At 41.9% G+C, this 14,444-nt stretch overlaps 1 protein-coding gene across 1 annotated transcript; it reads right to left on the bottom strand.

Annotated features, from left to right (window-relative positions):
- Positions 1–5,801: 5,801 nt before the first annotated feature.
- On the bottom strand, positions 5,802–10,761 carry NUDT19 (nudix hydrolase 19). Its single transcript, XM_059824888.1, has 3 exons — positions 10,060–10,761; positions 8,245–8,452; positions 5,802–7,154 (listed from the first exon to the last, which is right to left on the bottom strand). The coding sequence occupies exons 1-3, from the start codon at positions 10,759–10,761 to the stop codon at positions 6,928–6,930; spliced, it is 1,137 nt and encodes a 378-aa protein (XP_059680871.1). The 3' UTR covers positions 5,802–6,927.
- Between the last annotated feature and the right edge of the window lie 3,683 nt (positions 10,762–14,444).

The following is a 14,444-nucleotide window of genomic DNA, read 5'->3' as shown; positions in this document are numbered from 1 at the left end:
GATGGAAGGCAAGGGCTGCTACAATCTATCTACATGACCAAATAGGCAGAAACACCAGAAGGAAATGCTTACATCATTAAAAAAACCTAACACAGAAGACCCAACCTCAGCAAAAGATTTTACTGTAACAGAGACTTTTACCGGTATTTCACATTACATTCATCTGCAATGATATGTATCATACCTAGGATTTACAATGGAATAATAAACCACCTACAGGCTGAAGTAATTTGCATTTCATTTTGGCACAAACCAGCACATCATGGTATCATCACTGTAGCGTCTAGCTTACCACTTAAAACTTAATTCACACTGGAAGTAGGTGCCTAGTAAAATGTTTTGGGAGAGGAAAGTCAAGATATTGGCCTTCCACTTCTAAAGCTAGTGTTGAACAAGTCAGTGCTAAATAAGAAGCAACACAGCTACACTGTGGTCATAACTAGCAACATGCTTTGCTAAGAGATAGTACTAATTATTCCCAGTTTGCTACTACAATTAAACAGCTGAAACTATTTTAGAAGCTTTACCTAATATCATATGACATGAACATATCCTCCAGGTTACATGTTAAGTCTCTAACACTGCACCATAATATACTATAACCCGAGATACATAGCGCTGCCTTAGACACTTAAAAAATACACACTTTTACTTTAGGAGTAATGTGAGAGGCATAAATAGCCTCTGCTAATCTCTCAGTTTGAGAGGTGCCAAACAAATAAATGACCTAACAAAATACCAAGCATAAAGCACATCCATGTAAAAGGCTAACTCTCCTAATATAGTCCTAATAACAACATACCCACTTCATTACTAACAACTAAATAAAACCACAAATGTTTGCTCAAATCCCATACCCAACACTAAGGATATTTACCTTGTAAAGATGCAAGAGGTCACTAAACCCCTCACCCCAAACTGCTACCTTAGGAAAAACACAACAAGAAAAGATAAAAGCATGCCTTTCCAGGAGCACAACTCTGGTAGAAACACTCCTAGAAAAAATAACCAACTCACTATACCACCCTCTCTCTCTCTAGTGAGGCTTATACCCTCCAAAAAACCCACATCTAATATGCACAGTGCAAGGGGAAAAAAGAGCACGGCAAAAAGTGAAAGACTTCAGAAACGATGGCTTTTGCTTTATTCCCTCTCCCCCCCGCCAGTTTCCTTCATATTCTGCCTTAGTTTCACGCTCTTCCTCATAAAAATAAGCCCCCTAACCTTAGTCACCAACATCATCATGGCTACAACTGCCCAAACACAGCCCTACACAAACTCCCTGCTGCTCTCCTTAGAAGCTTCCAGAAACAGTCGGCTCTCCCGCCTCCAAAATCACACCCCGTGCGCAAGCGCAGTTCCGCCCAGTGCGCATGCGTAGGCAGGCCGCAGACTCCAGTTCCGCGGTGCAGGTGGGCGGGACTCGGCGTTGTGTTTGCTGTGTATGTGGTGTACCGCGCCGAGGGGGTGTCGGGCGGGTGGCCGAGGTGAGAAAGCGCGCCGTCAGAGCGGGAATAGGGAACTGTAATGGTGTGTTCTTGTCTCTTTAAGTGTATTGTTGTGGTAAATGAGCCTTAAGTGAGACTTGCCTTTCTCCTGTTCCTGGTCTGGGCAGGGAAAGAGTCGCCGTGCAGCACTGGCGGTGCCTCGGGCTGAGGAGGGAAGGGGCCGGAGAAGAACGCGGTGGAGCAGCTGGAAGGCAGCGGGCTGGGGTTGTTCTGTGGTGGTGTCTTCCCGGGGCAGGGCCGCACCCCTCACTGTGAGGCGGTAACAGCCAGGGCTTCTGCGGCCCGCGTTTTTCCCAGGGGCCGCAAAGTCTGAAGTGGGGCATGTTCTTGAAGGGTGTGTAAAACTAGGTAGATGGGTAGAAAGAGCACCTGGCATTTCTCTGTTGGAGTTCAGCTGTGCTACTTAAATATATACATACCCACCACAGAAAGCAGCTGTTGTAAATGTCCCATACCATTTAGGCCTTAAAGAAAATGTTACCTCACTCTGGCATTTCAAGCTCTGTGATAAAGCAGCTACTTTTTTTTTTTTTTAATTCACTCTGTTATATTACCCTTTCCATTCAAGCTTTTAAAAATAAAAATGTGTTTCAGGCCTGATTTAGTATTGTGCAAGGCTGCATAGACAAGGTGCCAGCCCAAGAGAAGGGCACGGGACATGCAGCTGGGAAATAAAGCCCACCTCTTTGGGCAGAAGCCCATACTTAGAGTGGCTTAATATTTTGAAACTACAGCTTTAATCATTAATATTTTAAACTTAAAAAGTGTTTACTGTATGTATATTCTAAGCCATTTATGCTTGCAGTTAATGATTGTTATAACTTTTGGTGTAAAATAGTGTATTTTTGGTATTTTTTTGTTACTTTTTTGTCCTTTGGCCTTCAAGCTCCCCCTACTGGACCACTTTGCTTTTGTGGGTGGGGAAAAAAAAAGTTGTAGGAGACAATCCAAGATGCAGAGGCAGACTGTTCACTTAAGATATGGATTTAGTATTGAAGTAGCTGGTTTTGACAGACAGCAGAACTTAGATTAGAATTAACAGCGTAATGTACAGCAACACGCAGGTGTGTAAAAACTTCTGTAAGAATCTAACCTGTATCTAGGTTGCTGAATAATTTCTTTCCTAAAAATATTTTCTCCTAATAGATACTTTCTACCACAAAAGTAAACTGGTAGAACAACCATAAGGCACAGAACAATTAAAAAAATCATGAAGGAGGCTCTCCAGCAACTATGAAAGACTATATTGTAAAATCAAAGCAGTTGAAGATTACATAATGTCTTCATTTTTTTTGTATTTTCTTATATACATTGTTTTGTATATTTGAATTCATGATCTTGAGGGATAAGGGCCAGATGAAGAGTAAAGTGAAAACCCTGAATTTTAGGAGAGTGAACTTGCAGTTGTTTAAACAACTAGTGAATGGGAGCCCCTGGGAAACTGCCCTCAGTGATAAAGGAGCAGAAGAGAGCTGGCAGCTCTTTAAGGATGTTTTTCCTAAAGTACAAAAGCTGTTGATTCCCATATGTTAGAAATCGGGCAAGGAGGGTAGGAGACCAGCATAGCTGAGTAAGGCCCTTTTGGTCAAACTGAAGTGTGAGAAATGCATGCATAGGCACTGGAAGCAGGGATATGTATCCATAGAGAAGAACATAGGGATGCTGCCTGGGTGTATAGGAATGGGATCAGGAGAGCTAAGGCACAGCTGGAGCTGAATTTGGCAAGGGATGTGAAGAAGAATAATAAGGGCTGCTACAGATATGTTGGTCAGAAAAGGACTTAAGAAAATGTATACACCCCACGCTCCTGATAAATAAGATGGGAGATCTAGTGAGAACCCACATGAAGAAGGCTGAGGTACTTCACAATTTTTTTGCCTCAGTTTTCACTGGCAGTCACTCTTCCCACATCTCTCAAGTCCCTGACTCTCAAGGTGAGGGAATAAAGTCTCTTCCATCATAGGAGAAGACCAAGCTCAAGACCACCTGAGGAACCTGAACAGAGGCAAGTCCATGGGACCTGACGAGATGCATCCCAGGGTCCTGAGGAAAATGGCAGGTGCTGTTGCTAAGCCACTCTCCACTGTATTTGAAAAGTTGTGGCAGTCAGGCAAAGTCCCCAGTGACTGGAAAAAAGGAATATCACACCCATTTTTAAAAAGGAGGACCCTGGGAACTATGGACCAGTCAGCCTCACCTCTGTGCCTGGTAAGATCATGTAACAGATTCTCCTGGAAGCTATGTTGAAGCATATGGAAGACAGGTGATTTGAGACAGCCCACGTGGATTCACCAAGGGCTAATAGTGCCTGACTGATCTAGTGGCCTTCTGCAATGGAGTGACTACATCAGTGGACAAGGGAAGAGCAACCTGGACTTCTCTAGGGCCTTTGACAAGGTCTGCCACAACATTCTTGCCTCTAAATTGGAGAGAGAGAGGTTTGATGGATGGGCTATTAGATGGGTAAGGAATTGGCTGGATGGCCACATCCAAAGAATTACAGTCGATGGCTCAGTGTCCAAATGGAAGCCAGTAATAAGTGGTGTCCCTCAAGGGTCCATACTGGGATCAATACTGTTTTATATCTTCATTAGTGACATAGTAGGATTGAGCGTACCCTCAGCAAGTTTGCAGATGACACCAAGCTGAGTGATGCAGTTGATAAGCTAGAGGGAATGGATGCCGTCTGGAGGGACCTTGACAGGTGTGAGAAGTAGGCCCATGTGAAACTTGTGAAGTTAAACAAGGCCAAGTGCAAGCTCTTGTACTTCCGTTGGGGTGATCACCAGTATCGGTACACATTGGGTGATGAAGGGATTGAGAGCAGCCCTGCGGAGAAGGACTTTGGGGTACTGGTGGATGAAAAATTGGATATGACCTGGCAATGTGCACTTGCAGCCCAGAAAGCCAACCGTATCCTGGGCTGCATAAAAAGAAGCATGGTCAACAGGTCGAGAGGGGCAATTCTCTCCTTCTGCTCTGCTCTTGTGAGACCCCACCTGGAGTACTGCATCCAGCTGTGGGGTCCCTGATACAAGAAAGACATGGACTCGCTTGAGTGGGTCCAGAGGAGGGCCATGAAAATGTTCAGAGGGCTGGAACATCTCTCCTGTGAAGAAAGTCTGAGAGCATTGGGGTTGTTTGGCCTGAAGAAGAGAAGGCTTTGGGGACACCTTACAGTTCCCTTTCAATATTTAAAGGGGGGGCTTATAAGAAAGATGGAGAGAGACTTTTTACTAGGGCCTGCAGTGACTGCACAAGGAGTAATGGTTTTAAACTGAAAGAGAGTAGATTTAGATTGGATATATGGAAGAAATTTTTTACAGTGAGGGTGGTGAGACACTGGAACAGGTTGCCCAGAGAAGTTGTGGATGTTCTGTCACTGGAGTGTTCTAGGTCAGGTTGGACGAGGCTTTGAGCAACCTGATCTAGTGAAAGATGTCCCTGCCATGTCAGGGGTCTTGGGTTAGATGATCTTTAAACAGTCCTTTCCTGCCCAAAGCATTCTATGATTCTATTACCAATTATGACAGATAGGGTATTTTTTTTAAGCCTCTGTCTGCAGGAACAGAATAGAGTAGTTTACCATTGTTGCATTGACTATTTCTATTTGATTGTTGTTGTGTAGCAAGTGTTTCTCTGTCCCCCTTTTCCTGGGCTGACAGGATAACCTTAATTTGCTGCATTACCGTCTAGCAGCTCAAAATAAGGCATCTTGGTTTTACACAGAAGGTGAAAAAGAGAGCCCAACCAATACAACATCTTTATCAATGATGTATCTTGTTACATTTGTGTATCTTCTCATTGTAACTTGTAAAACAGCCTAGCAATTACTCAGATGACTTATTTTGCCCATCATGAATAAATAAGTGAATCATTTTTGAAGCCAAGATATTTGTTACTATAGACACCACAAATATGATCATAAGCATGCCTTTCCCTCTTGTCTTTCTAGTGCTATAGTGGCCAGTGTTAACCTCAAAAAGCTAAAAATCATGTAAGACAGTAATACAGGGTACTTTCTTTGCTTCCTCTACTTTCCATTTTAATTTTTCTATTGTCTTCATGTTCAGAAGAGTTAGCCAGAATATTCTGAAGAAGATACTATACTGCATAATACACAGTATACATAACATAGTGCTTCACATGATCCATGTTTAGCAGACATATACAAATTTCAATAGGGCCTGCAAAACCAGGAACAGTCTGAGCATGCTGAGAGAAGAGACAGACACACTTCTTTTTCCAATCCAAATGAATGCTACAAACCAATTTCATGAAAATGTTGCAGAAGATTTTAATTGAAATACAGAACAAAACCTGAAACAAAGCTTTCTGAACAACTTTACTGGCTAATCTCAAGTCATCATTCATTCTTCTTCCAGATAAAGAACTTCAGAACTAAAGAACATCACTGCTCCATTTACTCCACTTATTGCACAAAAAAGACAAAACCAACCAAACAAAAATCCAAAACAAAAAAGGAAGCAGCAATCCTTCCTCTGAAATTTTTAAATCTCAGTTTATTTAGTGAAGTAGTTGAGAAGCAAAATGTGGGATGCTGAAATATGGAAGTGGGAGTTTCCAAGATAGTACATTATTCCCTGAAGTTGTTGGTATCTTTTTGGAGCTAAACAATTTATTTTTCTACTTTTTAAATTGCGAACAACTTGAAGATAGAAATTACAATGAATAAAAAGAATGTTGAGAATGCACTCAATCTGATAGATGACTTAGTTTGCCTAAATTGTATCTACCTTTGAAAATTGTAAGGTTTTGGATAATTACCGTTAGTAGAAAGAATTTAGGTATGTTGAATATAAGCGTTAACTTTACAATATTTTTTTTAAAAAGTGAATTTTAGCTAATAAATCTATATATACACATATACACCGGTTTTCCCCAAAATGAAAGAGAATAGACTGGGAGATGTCAGCAGAAATAGAATGGGAGATTTCATTCATTCCTAGACACACATTACAGTTGTCTAATGGATGGCTTTGGGAAGCTACTATGCTTCAACTCAAAACATACTTGTTCTGAACATAATACATTCTTAAATTTTCAGTGAGAAAAGGGCTTGTGTGACCCAACAGTGTTGCAGCATATTCTGCAATTAGTGTGTTAGTAGAATAAGGTGATAATGGCTCAGTATAATTACCATCAAATTGCATTTAAGTTAATCAATAATTAAGTTGATGGTTATGTTAAATTTTCAGTAGCCTCTAAACATTGTTACTGGCACAACTGTGCTGTTTCAAAGACTCAAAGAGTTAGGTACACACAAATCTCAAATGACACACACACAATATGCTTTGCCAGGACAAAGGAATATTTTCCTGACTATTTGGCAATGGTTAGAAAGGACCAACAACACAGTGAATATGTAATTAAAAATTAGCTTTAAACCAAACAGATATTATAATCTGCTATTGTAATCTGAACAATTAGAGTTAATCATCAATGGGTTCATATGTTTATATTTTGCTTGAATATTAACATAGACAGCAAGATCATTGATGTTTTTTATTACTATCCTGTGAAATACACTACCCTCTTTCATGAGATCTTCAACCTTCTTATCTGTTGACATGATTATTTTCTTTTCTCCTGTATAATCTGGATCTTCCGGATATAACTCATCTCCTGGGGGCAGGAAAAAAGTTTTTGTTATACATTGCCTACCTTATTTTTCAGCCTTTTGATTGAGTGACACTAGCCATTTTTTAATATTTATCAGAACCTGAAAATCATTGGGAATGTATTTCACAATACAAAAATAAATTGCCTCTAAAGGTCTTCAGATTTAAAGATATAGCCATAAATTTCTGAAGTATCTGTCAGTGATACTGCAGCACACATTCAAGGTGTTGCTTTGAATGTTCCAGTGTTCCTGATAATAATAACATGCTATAATCATAGCCTGGTCAGCTATGAGTTTATGTAATAGGTGGAGAACAAGACAAATACTTTTCCAAGTGTATAAAGATAGGCTACAGTAGGACTAAGAAACTGTTACTTACTTCTGTTTTTTGAAGAAAACAGTGTTTTGCCATATAAATGCATGTTACTCCTGTGCAAGAGTGCTAATATACCACAAATACAGAAATTCTAGAGGTCAATAGTGGCAAAAAAAAAAGGACAGCAGAAAGCATAATGAAAAGTGAACTAAAGAAGCAGAAAATAATAAATAGTAGATGCAGCTTTTCTTAAGGAGAAGGCAAAAATGTACATGATTATGAAAGGAGAGAGACTTAAGTAGAAAGGTCAGGAGGAAAATGAGTTAGTGTATCTTTTTAGATCACTGCCCTGTCACTACATTTGTGAAGACTGATACTGCAGCTATGCTTGATCTGCTTGCCCTTACAAAGACAAATGGATAACTTAAGTAAATGATAATTCCCACTGAAAAGGACTAAATAGGAGTTCTAATACATCCTTCACATTGAAAAAAGTTGAAATGCTATAATTTATTTCTTCATAAAGATATTAATGGCAACCATATGAGATTATGAGTAAGTACAGAAATAACTATGCTGTCTGATCCAGTAGCTTGTCTCTGACAGTAGCCATTATCAACTGTATCAAAGAAGGAAGCCAAACAGTAGAAAAAGTGTGCAGTAACTTGACTTAAAAGAATATTTTCCTTACAGTTATAGATGGGTTTATGTCATGTGACTTGAGTATGTATTAATTCCCACGTTTTTCAATACTTAACCTTCGTCTGTGTTCGTACCTGGCAATAGCTGAATGTAGCCATCTGAAGCATTTAACATCACAGGCATCCAGCGTTCACATCCCTCCAGAGCTCGATCAGAGCTGAACTTGTGTAACTCACGGAGTGAAGAAAAGTTGCACAGCCTGCATAATTCATAGAACTGAGGTGGAGCAAACCATATTTCTTGAGATTTAAAGCATTCAATGGCTTCTGGAGGTGATGACCACTGTAAGATGAAAACAAGCCTTGAAGTAATAGTTTCATCAGCAGATAGGAAGTACCAGTAACTTTACAAGACATTAGCAAGGAAGTCTTTACAGAAAAAGAGCTTGAAACAGTCCAAATTTTCTGAAACCAATAAAATCCATGTATAAACTACACCAAAATACAACAACAAAAAGAACTTTAAAAAAAAAATGAAAAAACATAATAAAAGCAATCTGTAGAAATTACTCTTTTTCCTATAAAAATAAGTTTTTATTTTACATGTAGGCATGCCAAGTTTAGAAGATAAAATGAAGACTTGTTTTAGGGGCCTGACTAAAAGTCTACTGAAAGCAACAAAAAACCTTAAACTCAATGTGAACTCAGTTAACAGAGATTGCTACTGATGCTTCAAGAACCAAGTTACCTCTAAACATCTGCTTCCTATACACATTGTTTTCAGAGCATGAACACCCAGCTATTAATGCTTAAACATTGCGTTGTTCTGCATGTTTAAACAATTAGTAATCTTCATTTCATCTCACATGGTGAATTTGATAATATAAATGTGTGCAAGCATTTGCAGTAGATTTATACTGTTATTAACAAAATTATAACAAACATGAACTCTTTTGAAGATAAGATCTCGGGTACTTTTAAATTTCTGTAGCAAGATCTGTTCAAAAAACAAATACAGAAACATCAGTAATATGAAGATGGTTAGGTAAACTTTTACAGAACTGTCTGGTTTCTCATCTACTTCTAACTTGCTTTCAAACTTCTCAGAATTCTAGAAAAACTTAAAAGACCCTAATGTACCTCACCCTGAGCTGTCTTTAAGAAGTTTCTTCATGAAGTTTCTTACTCTTTTACCCCCTCCAATTAAAATAAAATGGTAAATAAATCAATATAGCTCCAAAAATGTTTTTAATAATACACTATTTCAACAACTTTATATGCTACTTAAAATACTCCAAGTAACTTTGGAAAAGATAAAAATGACTATCAGCTCTTGCAGCCCTGGAACACTCTATACATCCCACACGGATTGCTCCAAGCATACTGAATGTTAAGGGTATAACAACACTACTCCATCGAGACCGCACGAATGAATGTATAAAAAGCGATTACTTGTCATCCACCTTTGAAAGATACAGTAATTCAGTGTGAAAATGATCGGACGTGACACTCATCCTGTGCCATAAAACTTCATGTAAAATGACCTTCAAGAAACACCCTCCTCTGCCAGCGGTTACAGCTGCACGTTTGACGAAAGGGGGCAGCGGCGGTTGCTGACGGGAAGGAGAGGTGTACAAGGGAGAGGATCAGCGGGACGATGAAAACTCCCTTCCTTTTTCTCACGCCTTCAGGGAGCGTTATCGGGACGGCCAGAGGGCTAGACCTTCGGACGGCTGTTCGGTCGCCTTTTCCCCGGGACTGCACGGCAAACAGGCCAGGGGCTGGGCGGTTCCTCCGAGGCAAGGCCGGTGGAGGGGAGGGCTGCGTGGGGCAGAAGCAGGGCCCCTCGCGTTTGCTGCCATCGGATTGCTCGCGCGGCGTGCGAAGGAGCGCGGTGAAGCCCGGGCACCTCCTGTGCCAGCCCTGCGGCGGGGCTGGAGGCGCTCTTACCAGGAAGGCTGTCACCTCGTGGTCGTCCTGCGAGGCGTGGGGCGGCCGCTCCTCCAGGCAGCACAGGTAGAAGGCCGTGTCATAGCGCCGGCCGCCGCGACCAGCCCTGCCGACAGGGGTCAGCCAGTTGCTCCACTCGTGCAGCGCCCAGATATTGGGGACGCAGCCCAGGCGCCGGCAGAGCTGCAAGAAGCAGGCCGGGTCCTCCTGCACCCGGCGCCGCCACTCGCTCAGCTCCGCGGCGGGGGGCAAGCGCTCTGCCGGCAGCAGGGGGGCCGGGCCGCTGCCCGCTGGCGGCCCGCGCCCCGGCACCAGCAGCAGGATTCCCGCCTCCTCGAATGTTTCCCTGATAGCGCAGATGCGGAAGGCGACTTCCCCCGGCAGCGGCGAGCCCAGTCGCTCCCGGTCGGTGGCGAAGAGCGGGGCCCGGCTGCTGCCGAGAGGCGGCGGCCTCACGAGGCCCAACCCGAACTGAGGCGAGGCGGGCAGCAGCCCCAGCCAGTCAGCGGCGAAATCCGCCGCCTCCACCAGGCCCCCCGGGAAGACGTGGGCGCTGGGCATGAAGCCGCTGCGGGAGCTCCGCTGCAGCAGCAGCAGCTCATAGTCAAAGGGGCCGAGCGGGGAGCGCGGCAGCCGCGCCGGCGTGCCCGCCGCCAGCAGCAGCGTGGCCGCTTCCCTCCAGTGCCGCAGCCCCGAGTTCATCGCGAGGGGTGGAGGAGGCGGCGGCGGCGGCGGGGGCCGCGGTCGCGCTGCTGGGCCGCCCGGGCGCCACCGCCGCCTGGGCTCCGGGAGGAGCCACTGCAACCCCGGGCCGCGGGCGGGAAACCCCGGCGGGCCTCGGCCGAGTGAGCGCTGGGCCCGCCCAGAGAGGTGGTGGGGTGGAGGCCGGTCAGGAACAGTAATGCCTCAGCCCCGATCAGCCTTAAGCCGGTAAGTAGTGTCCTCAAAGGGCAAAAGCTTAAGGAAATACAGAGGGTTTACAGGCACGGGGCGAATGGCTGAGAGAAACGAGGCAAGGGCTTTCCATTTACTTGACAAACTATGGCTTGGAGTAGTTTCATAGCACTGAGTGTATTTACAGCATGACAAGATGTGAATGTTGAACGGACCCCCAAGTCTTCCCGAGTACTCCTGAAGGGATTGTAGTTACAGCCCCAGGAATCAGCACAGGGTCAGGAACTAAGGACTCCGATTTGTAATTGTAATACTGCTGCTGACCCGCCAGCTGCCCTCAGAGAAATCTCCTTATCTCAATTCCACATCAAGGCATGTTGATAACAAAAATAATTTTAGGTCTTTAATTAAGCATGTCATGCTCCCAAGTTGTTTGAATTTGTTCTAGTAGACTTCAAAGGGGAGGAGTGCGTAGAATTTTAATTATTTTTTATTACAGAGCTGCTCTGTTTTGAGGCTTTTAAGTACCTTGTTACCTGAAAAAAAAAGAGATATATTCAGGCGTGATAACAAAACCTTGAAAAAGTCCTTTGAACAGACATTTCACTTTAGGAAACATTTTATTTTGTTAATTTAACATTTGATTTTGATTCCTCAATTTAATCATAGATTTTTTTTTTTGAATTTGTAAGGCATTTAAGCAGAAGAAAGCTGATGATACAGGTTGAGAAATTTTGTAAGAAGGTTATTTGCATATAACATGGAGAATCCTCCTCCTATTCATAATCGTTCTCTTGCTAGGTTCCATTTGGCAAGTACCCACATACCTGCACATGCCTCTGACTACTTCTCCATTTTATTTTCTCTTTGAGCATGTACTTCATGCCTGTGAGATGTGGCTCACCGTAACTGAATGATGTTTAGTGGCTATTAAACCAGTGGGATGCCGGAATACGTCAATTGACAAAACCAAAAATTCAGTCAAGGTCTACACAGACACAGCTGGGCTGTAAGTTCATCCTGATGCCAGACTGCAGTCGGCAGAGAATAGGTCAACCAGCCAGCTGATTATACTAAAACTGGGGCAGAACACCAGCTGCAGTATAGCCAGACAATGAACAAGTCTGCTCTCCTTTCCTTCCTCATGACCAAATAGACAAGCAAAACTGGGACATCTTGTAACTCTAGCCTCCTTTTTCATACTAATTTAATCATTATTGCTCATCAATGATTACCATCTTAGGCAATGGAAGCATAAAGTCCACTAATGCGCCTGTTTCCTAGTAGATGGCACGCTGAAACTAAAATAATGATGTTCACCTGGTATTTGTTTGCCTTCTGCACTCTTAGTATAGTTACCTATTTTATTGTGTCAAGTATGCGTCTTGTTAGGAATGTGCTTTGCCTAAAAGCTGCTTTACTGGTGAAATATCGCTAAACTACTGAGGTTTTTCAAGATTTAACGTTCAACGAGCTTGATGGCTGATCAAAAAGATTGAGGGTCCATTATGTCAGATCATTTCAGCATAAAGGCATTTTAAGTAGAAAGTAGCCATATACTGGTAACGAACAGCATCATTTTCAAATCAGTTGTAATACCAGCACATATACAAAACTGTCTTACTATGACAAAAATGCCATGTCACTGGAACATTGTTTCAGAATATCTTTAGGAAAATCTGGTAACAGAGAATAATGCAGATTATATTGTTATCTTAAGTTTCTAAATGGGATGTTTTTATGTATTTTTTACCTAGCGCAATCTAAAGTCTCACAGGTGCTAGTATGTAAAACAAGAATATCCTGGAAAACAATTCCTCTGGTTTCACTGGTATCCACTGGTATTAAATTTAGCAGATCTAATATCACAGGCGTTCTTGCATGGGGGGTGGAAATTCAATGTGTGGCTGGCATATACATTGCTGTATATACACACATATACACCCTCAAACACATAGAGAATAGCAGGACTGTCAGTAGAGAAATAGTTGTGTGGTTATAACACTGGTCATGACTGTTCTCAGCATCTGAAGCAGTCCTTTGGGACCAAAGATGGACAAGTGTGTGTGCAAGTTAAGGCAAACATTACTATTTAATCCAGTTGCTGCCTTTTTCCACACAGTCCTGGGGTATGTAAGGTACCTCTTCCCCTAAGAAGGATGACATTCCTTACCTAAGGGTCCGCATATTCACCCTATTGATGGCAATTTTTTAACTTCCTTTCAGTGTTGTCTTACAAAGAGTAGTTCAATATCCGTTCGTGACAAAGCTGAAGTAATCTCATGCAGAATTCCAGGAGCATATGAGTCTTTCATTGACCCAGTTATCAGGACTGGAGGTGGCAGGAGGTTCTAAGGATGAACACTCAGAAACTCTGTGAGCAAAGATCAAGGGTGCAAAGGGGTGTTTTAGTCCCAGTTTCCTACTAGGAAAGGCAAAAGCTAAGCGTTGTGAGTGTGCATGTATCTACTCTCTCAGAGCTCTAACTAACTTGCTGGAGATAGCTCAAATGAATATAGAAAATGTCTTAAAGCCAAACTAGATGTAAGGTTATCTATAAAGCATGTTTAATTTATTCATCTCCAACTTAGATGACTTCTTTCTTCAATGTATTCTGCTAAAAGCAGAGCTCATCTCACTTGTACTTATAATTTGTATAGCGTTATGAGTGATTTCAGAAAGAATGGAAAATCTGAGAAAATCTGTTACTCAGGAATGCCAATCTTAAACCAAGAATACTAGTTTATTCTGTTACTGTAGTGTAAGTGTTCCGGCACAAGGGCATTCTACATTCAGCTGGGCTCTGGCATTATGCTTCAAGGACTAGTATGTAGGCTGGGAATACGGGAGACTTTAGTTTGGAGAAAAGTCTTCCCATAGCAAGAATTAGCTAGAGATACGTGTGACACTCAGTAAGATGTAAGAGAGAAGGCTGGAGAATCAGAGGTCCCCTCCAGATTAAATGATTAAAAAAAAGTATTTTTGCTAAAAAATTAAGTATTCGACTATCTTTCATCCTTCTTGTATGCCAGAACATACAAATGGACCTAATGTTACATACAACATACGAACAATATATATAACATACAATTGTTAACCTAATGGACCCCAAATACTTTTGTATCTCAGGTTGTTTTCAAAAACAGATTGTGCTGTATTGAAAAATAAACCCATCTGAAGCGATGCCAAAGTTACGTCAACTGAAACACTGTAAGATTATTGCACTGATAATAATTCTTTGTGGGATCATACTTCAGCAACGTGGAGGTTGCATCAACATTTTTCTTTCCAGTTAGTGCTTATGAGAAAAAGAAAACTTCAGTTTGTTTAAACAAAAAAGATTTGGGTCACTAGATACACAGAAATGATTATACAATTAGCTTTCTGGGGTTTTTTGTGTGTGATTAGAATACTTAGCAATAGAACGACTTCATTCCTTTTTGTCGCATCATTGCAAAAATTATTTTGCACATACAGATTAGTGCAGATCA

This window comes from Gavia stellata, chromosome 15 (assembly GCF_030936135.1).
Source record: "Gavia stellata isolate bGavSte3 chromosome 15, bGavSte3.hap2, whole genome shotgun sequence".
Taxonomy (NCBI): Eukaryota; Metazoa; Chordata; class Aves; order Gaviiformes; family Gaviidae; genus Gavia; species Gavia stellata.
This window is presented reverse-complemented; position numbering and strand designations above follow the sequence as displayed.

What these genes read in the sequence shown, in the direction of transcription:
- NUDT19 (XM_059824888.1), bottom strand. Translation starts at nt 10,761, where the DNA reads ATGAACTCGGGGCTGCGGCACTGGAGGGAAGCGGCCACGCTGCTGCTG. An exon ending in ACGAGGTGACAGCCTTCCTG is followed by an intron (nt 8,453 to 10,059) that starts GTAAGAGCGCCT and finishes TTCATCTTACAG; the next exon opens with TGGTCATCACCTCCAGAAGC. An exon ending in CTACATTCAGCTATTGCCAG is followed by an intron (nt 7,155 to 8,244) that starts GTACGAACACAG and finishes TCCTGCCCCCAG; the next exon opens with GAGATGAGTTATATCCGGAA.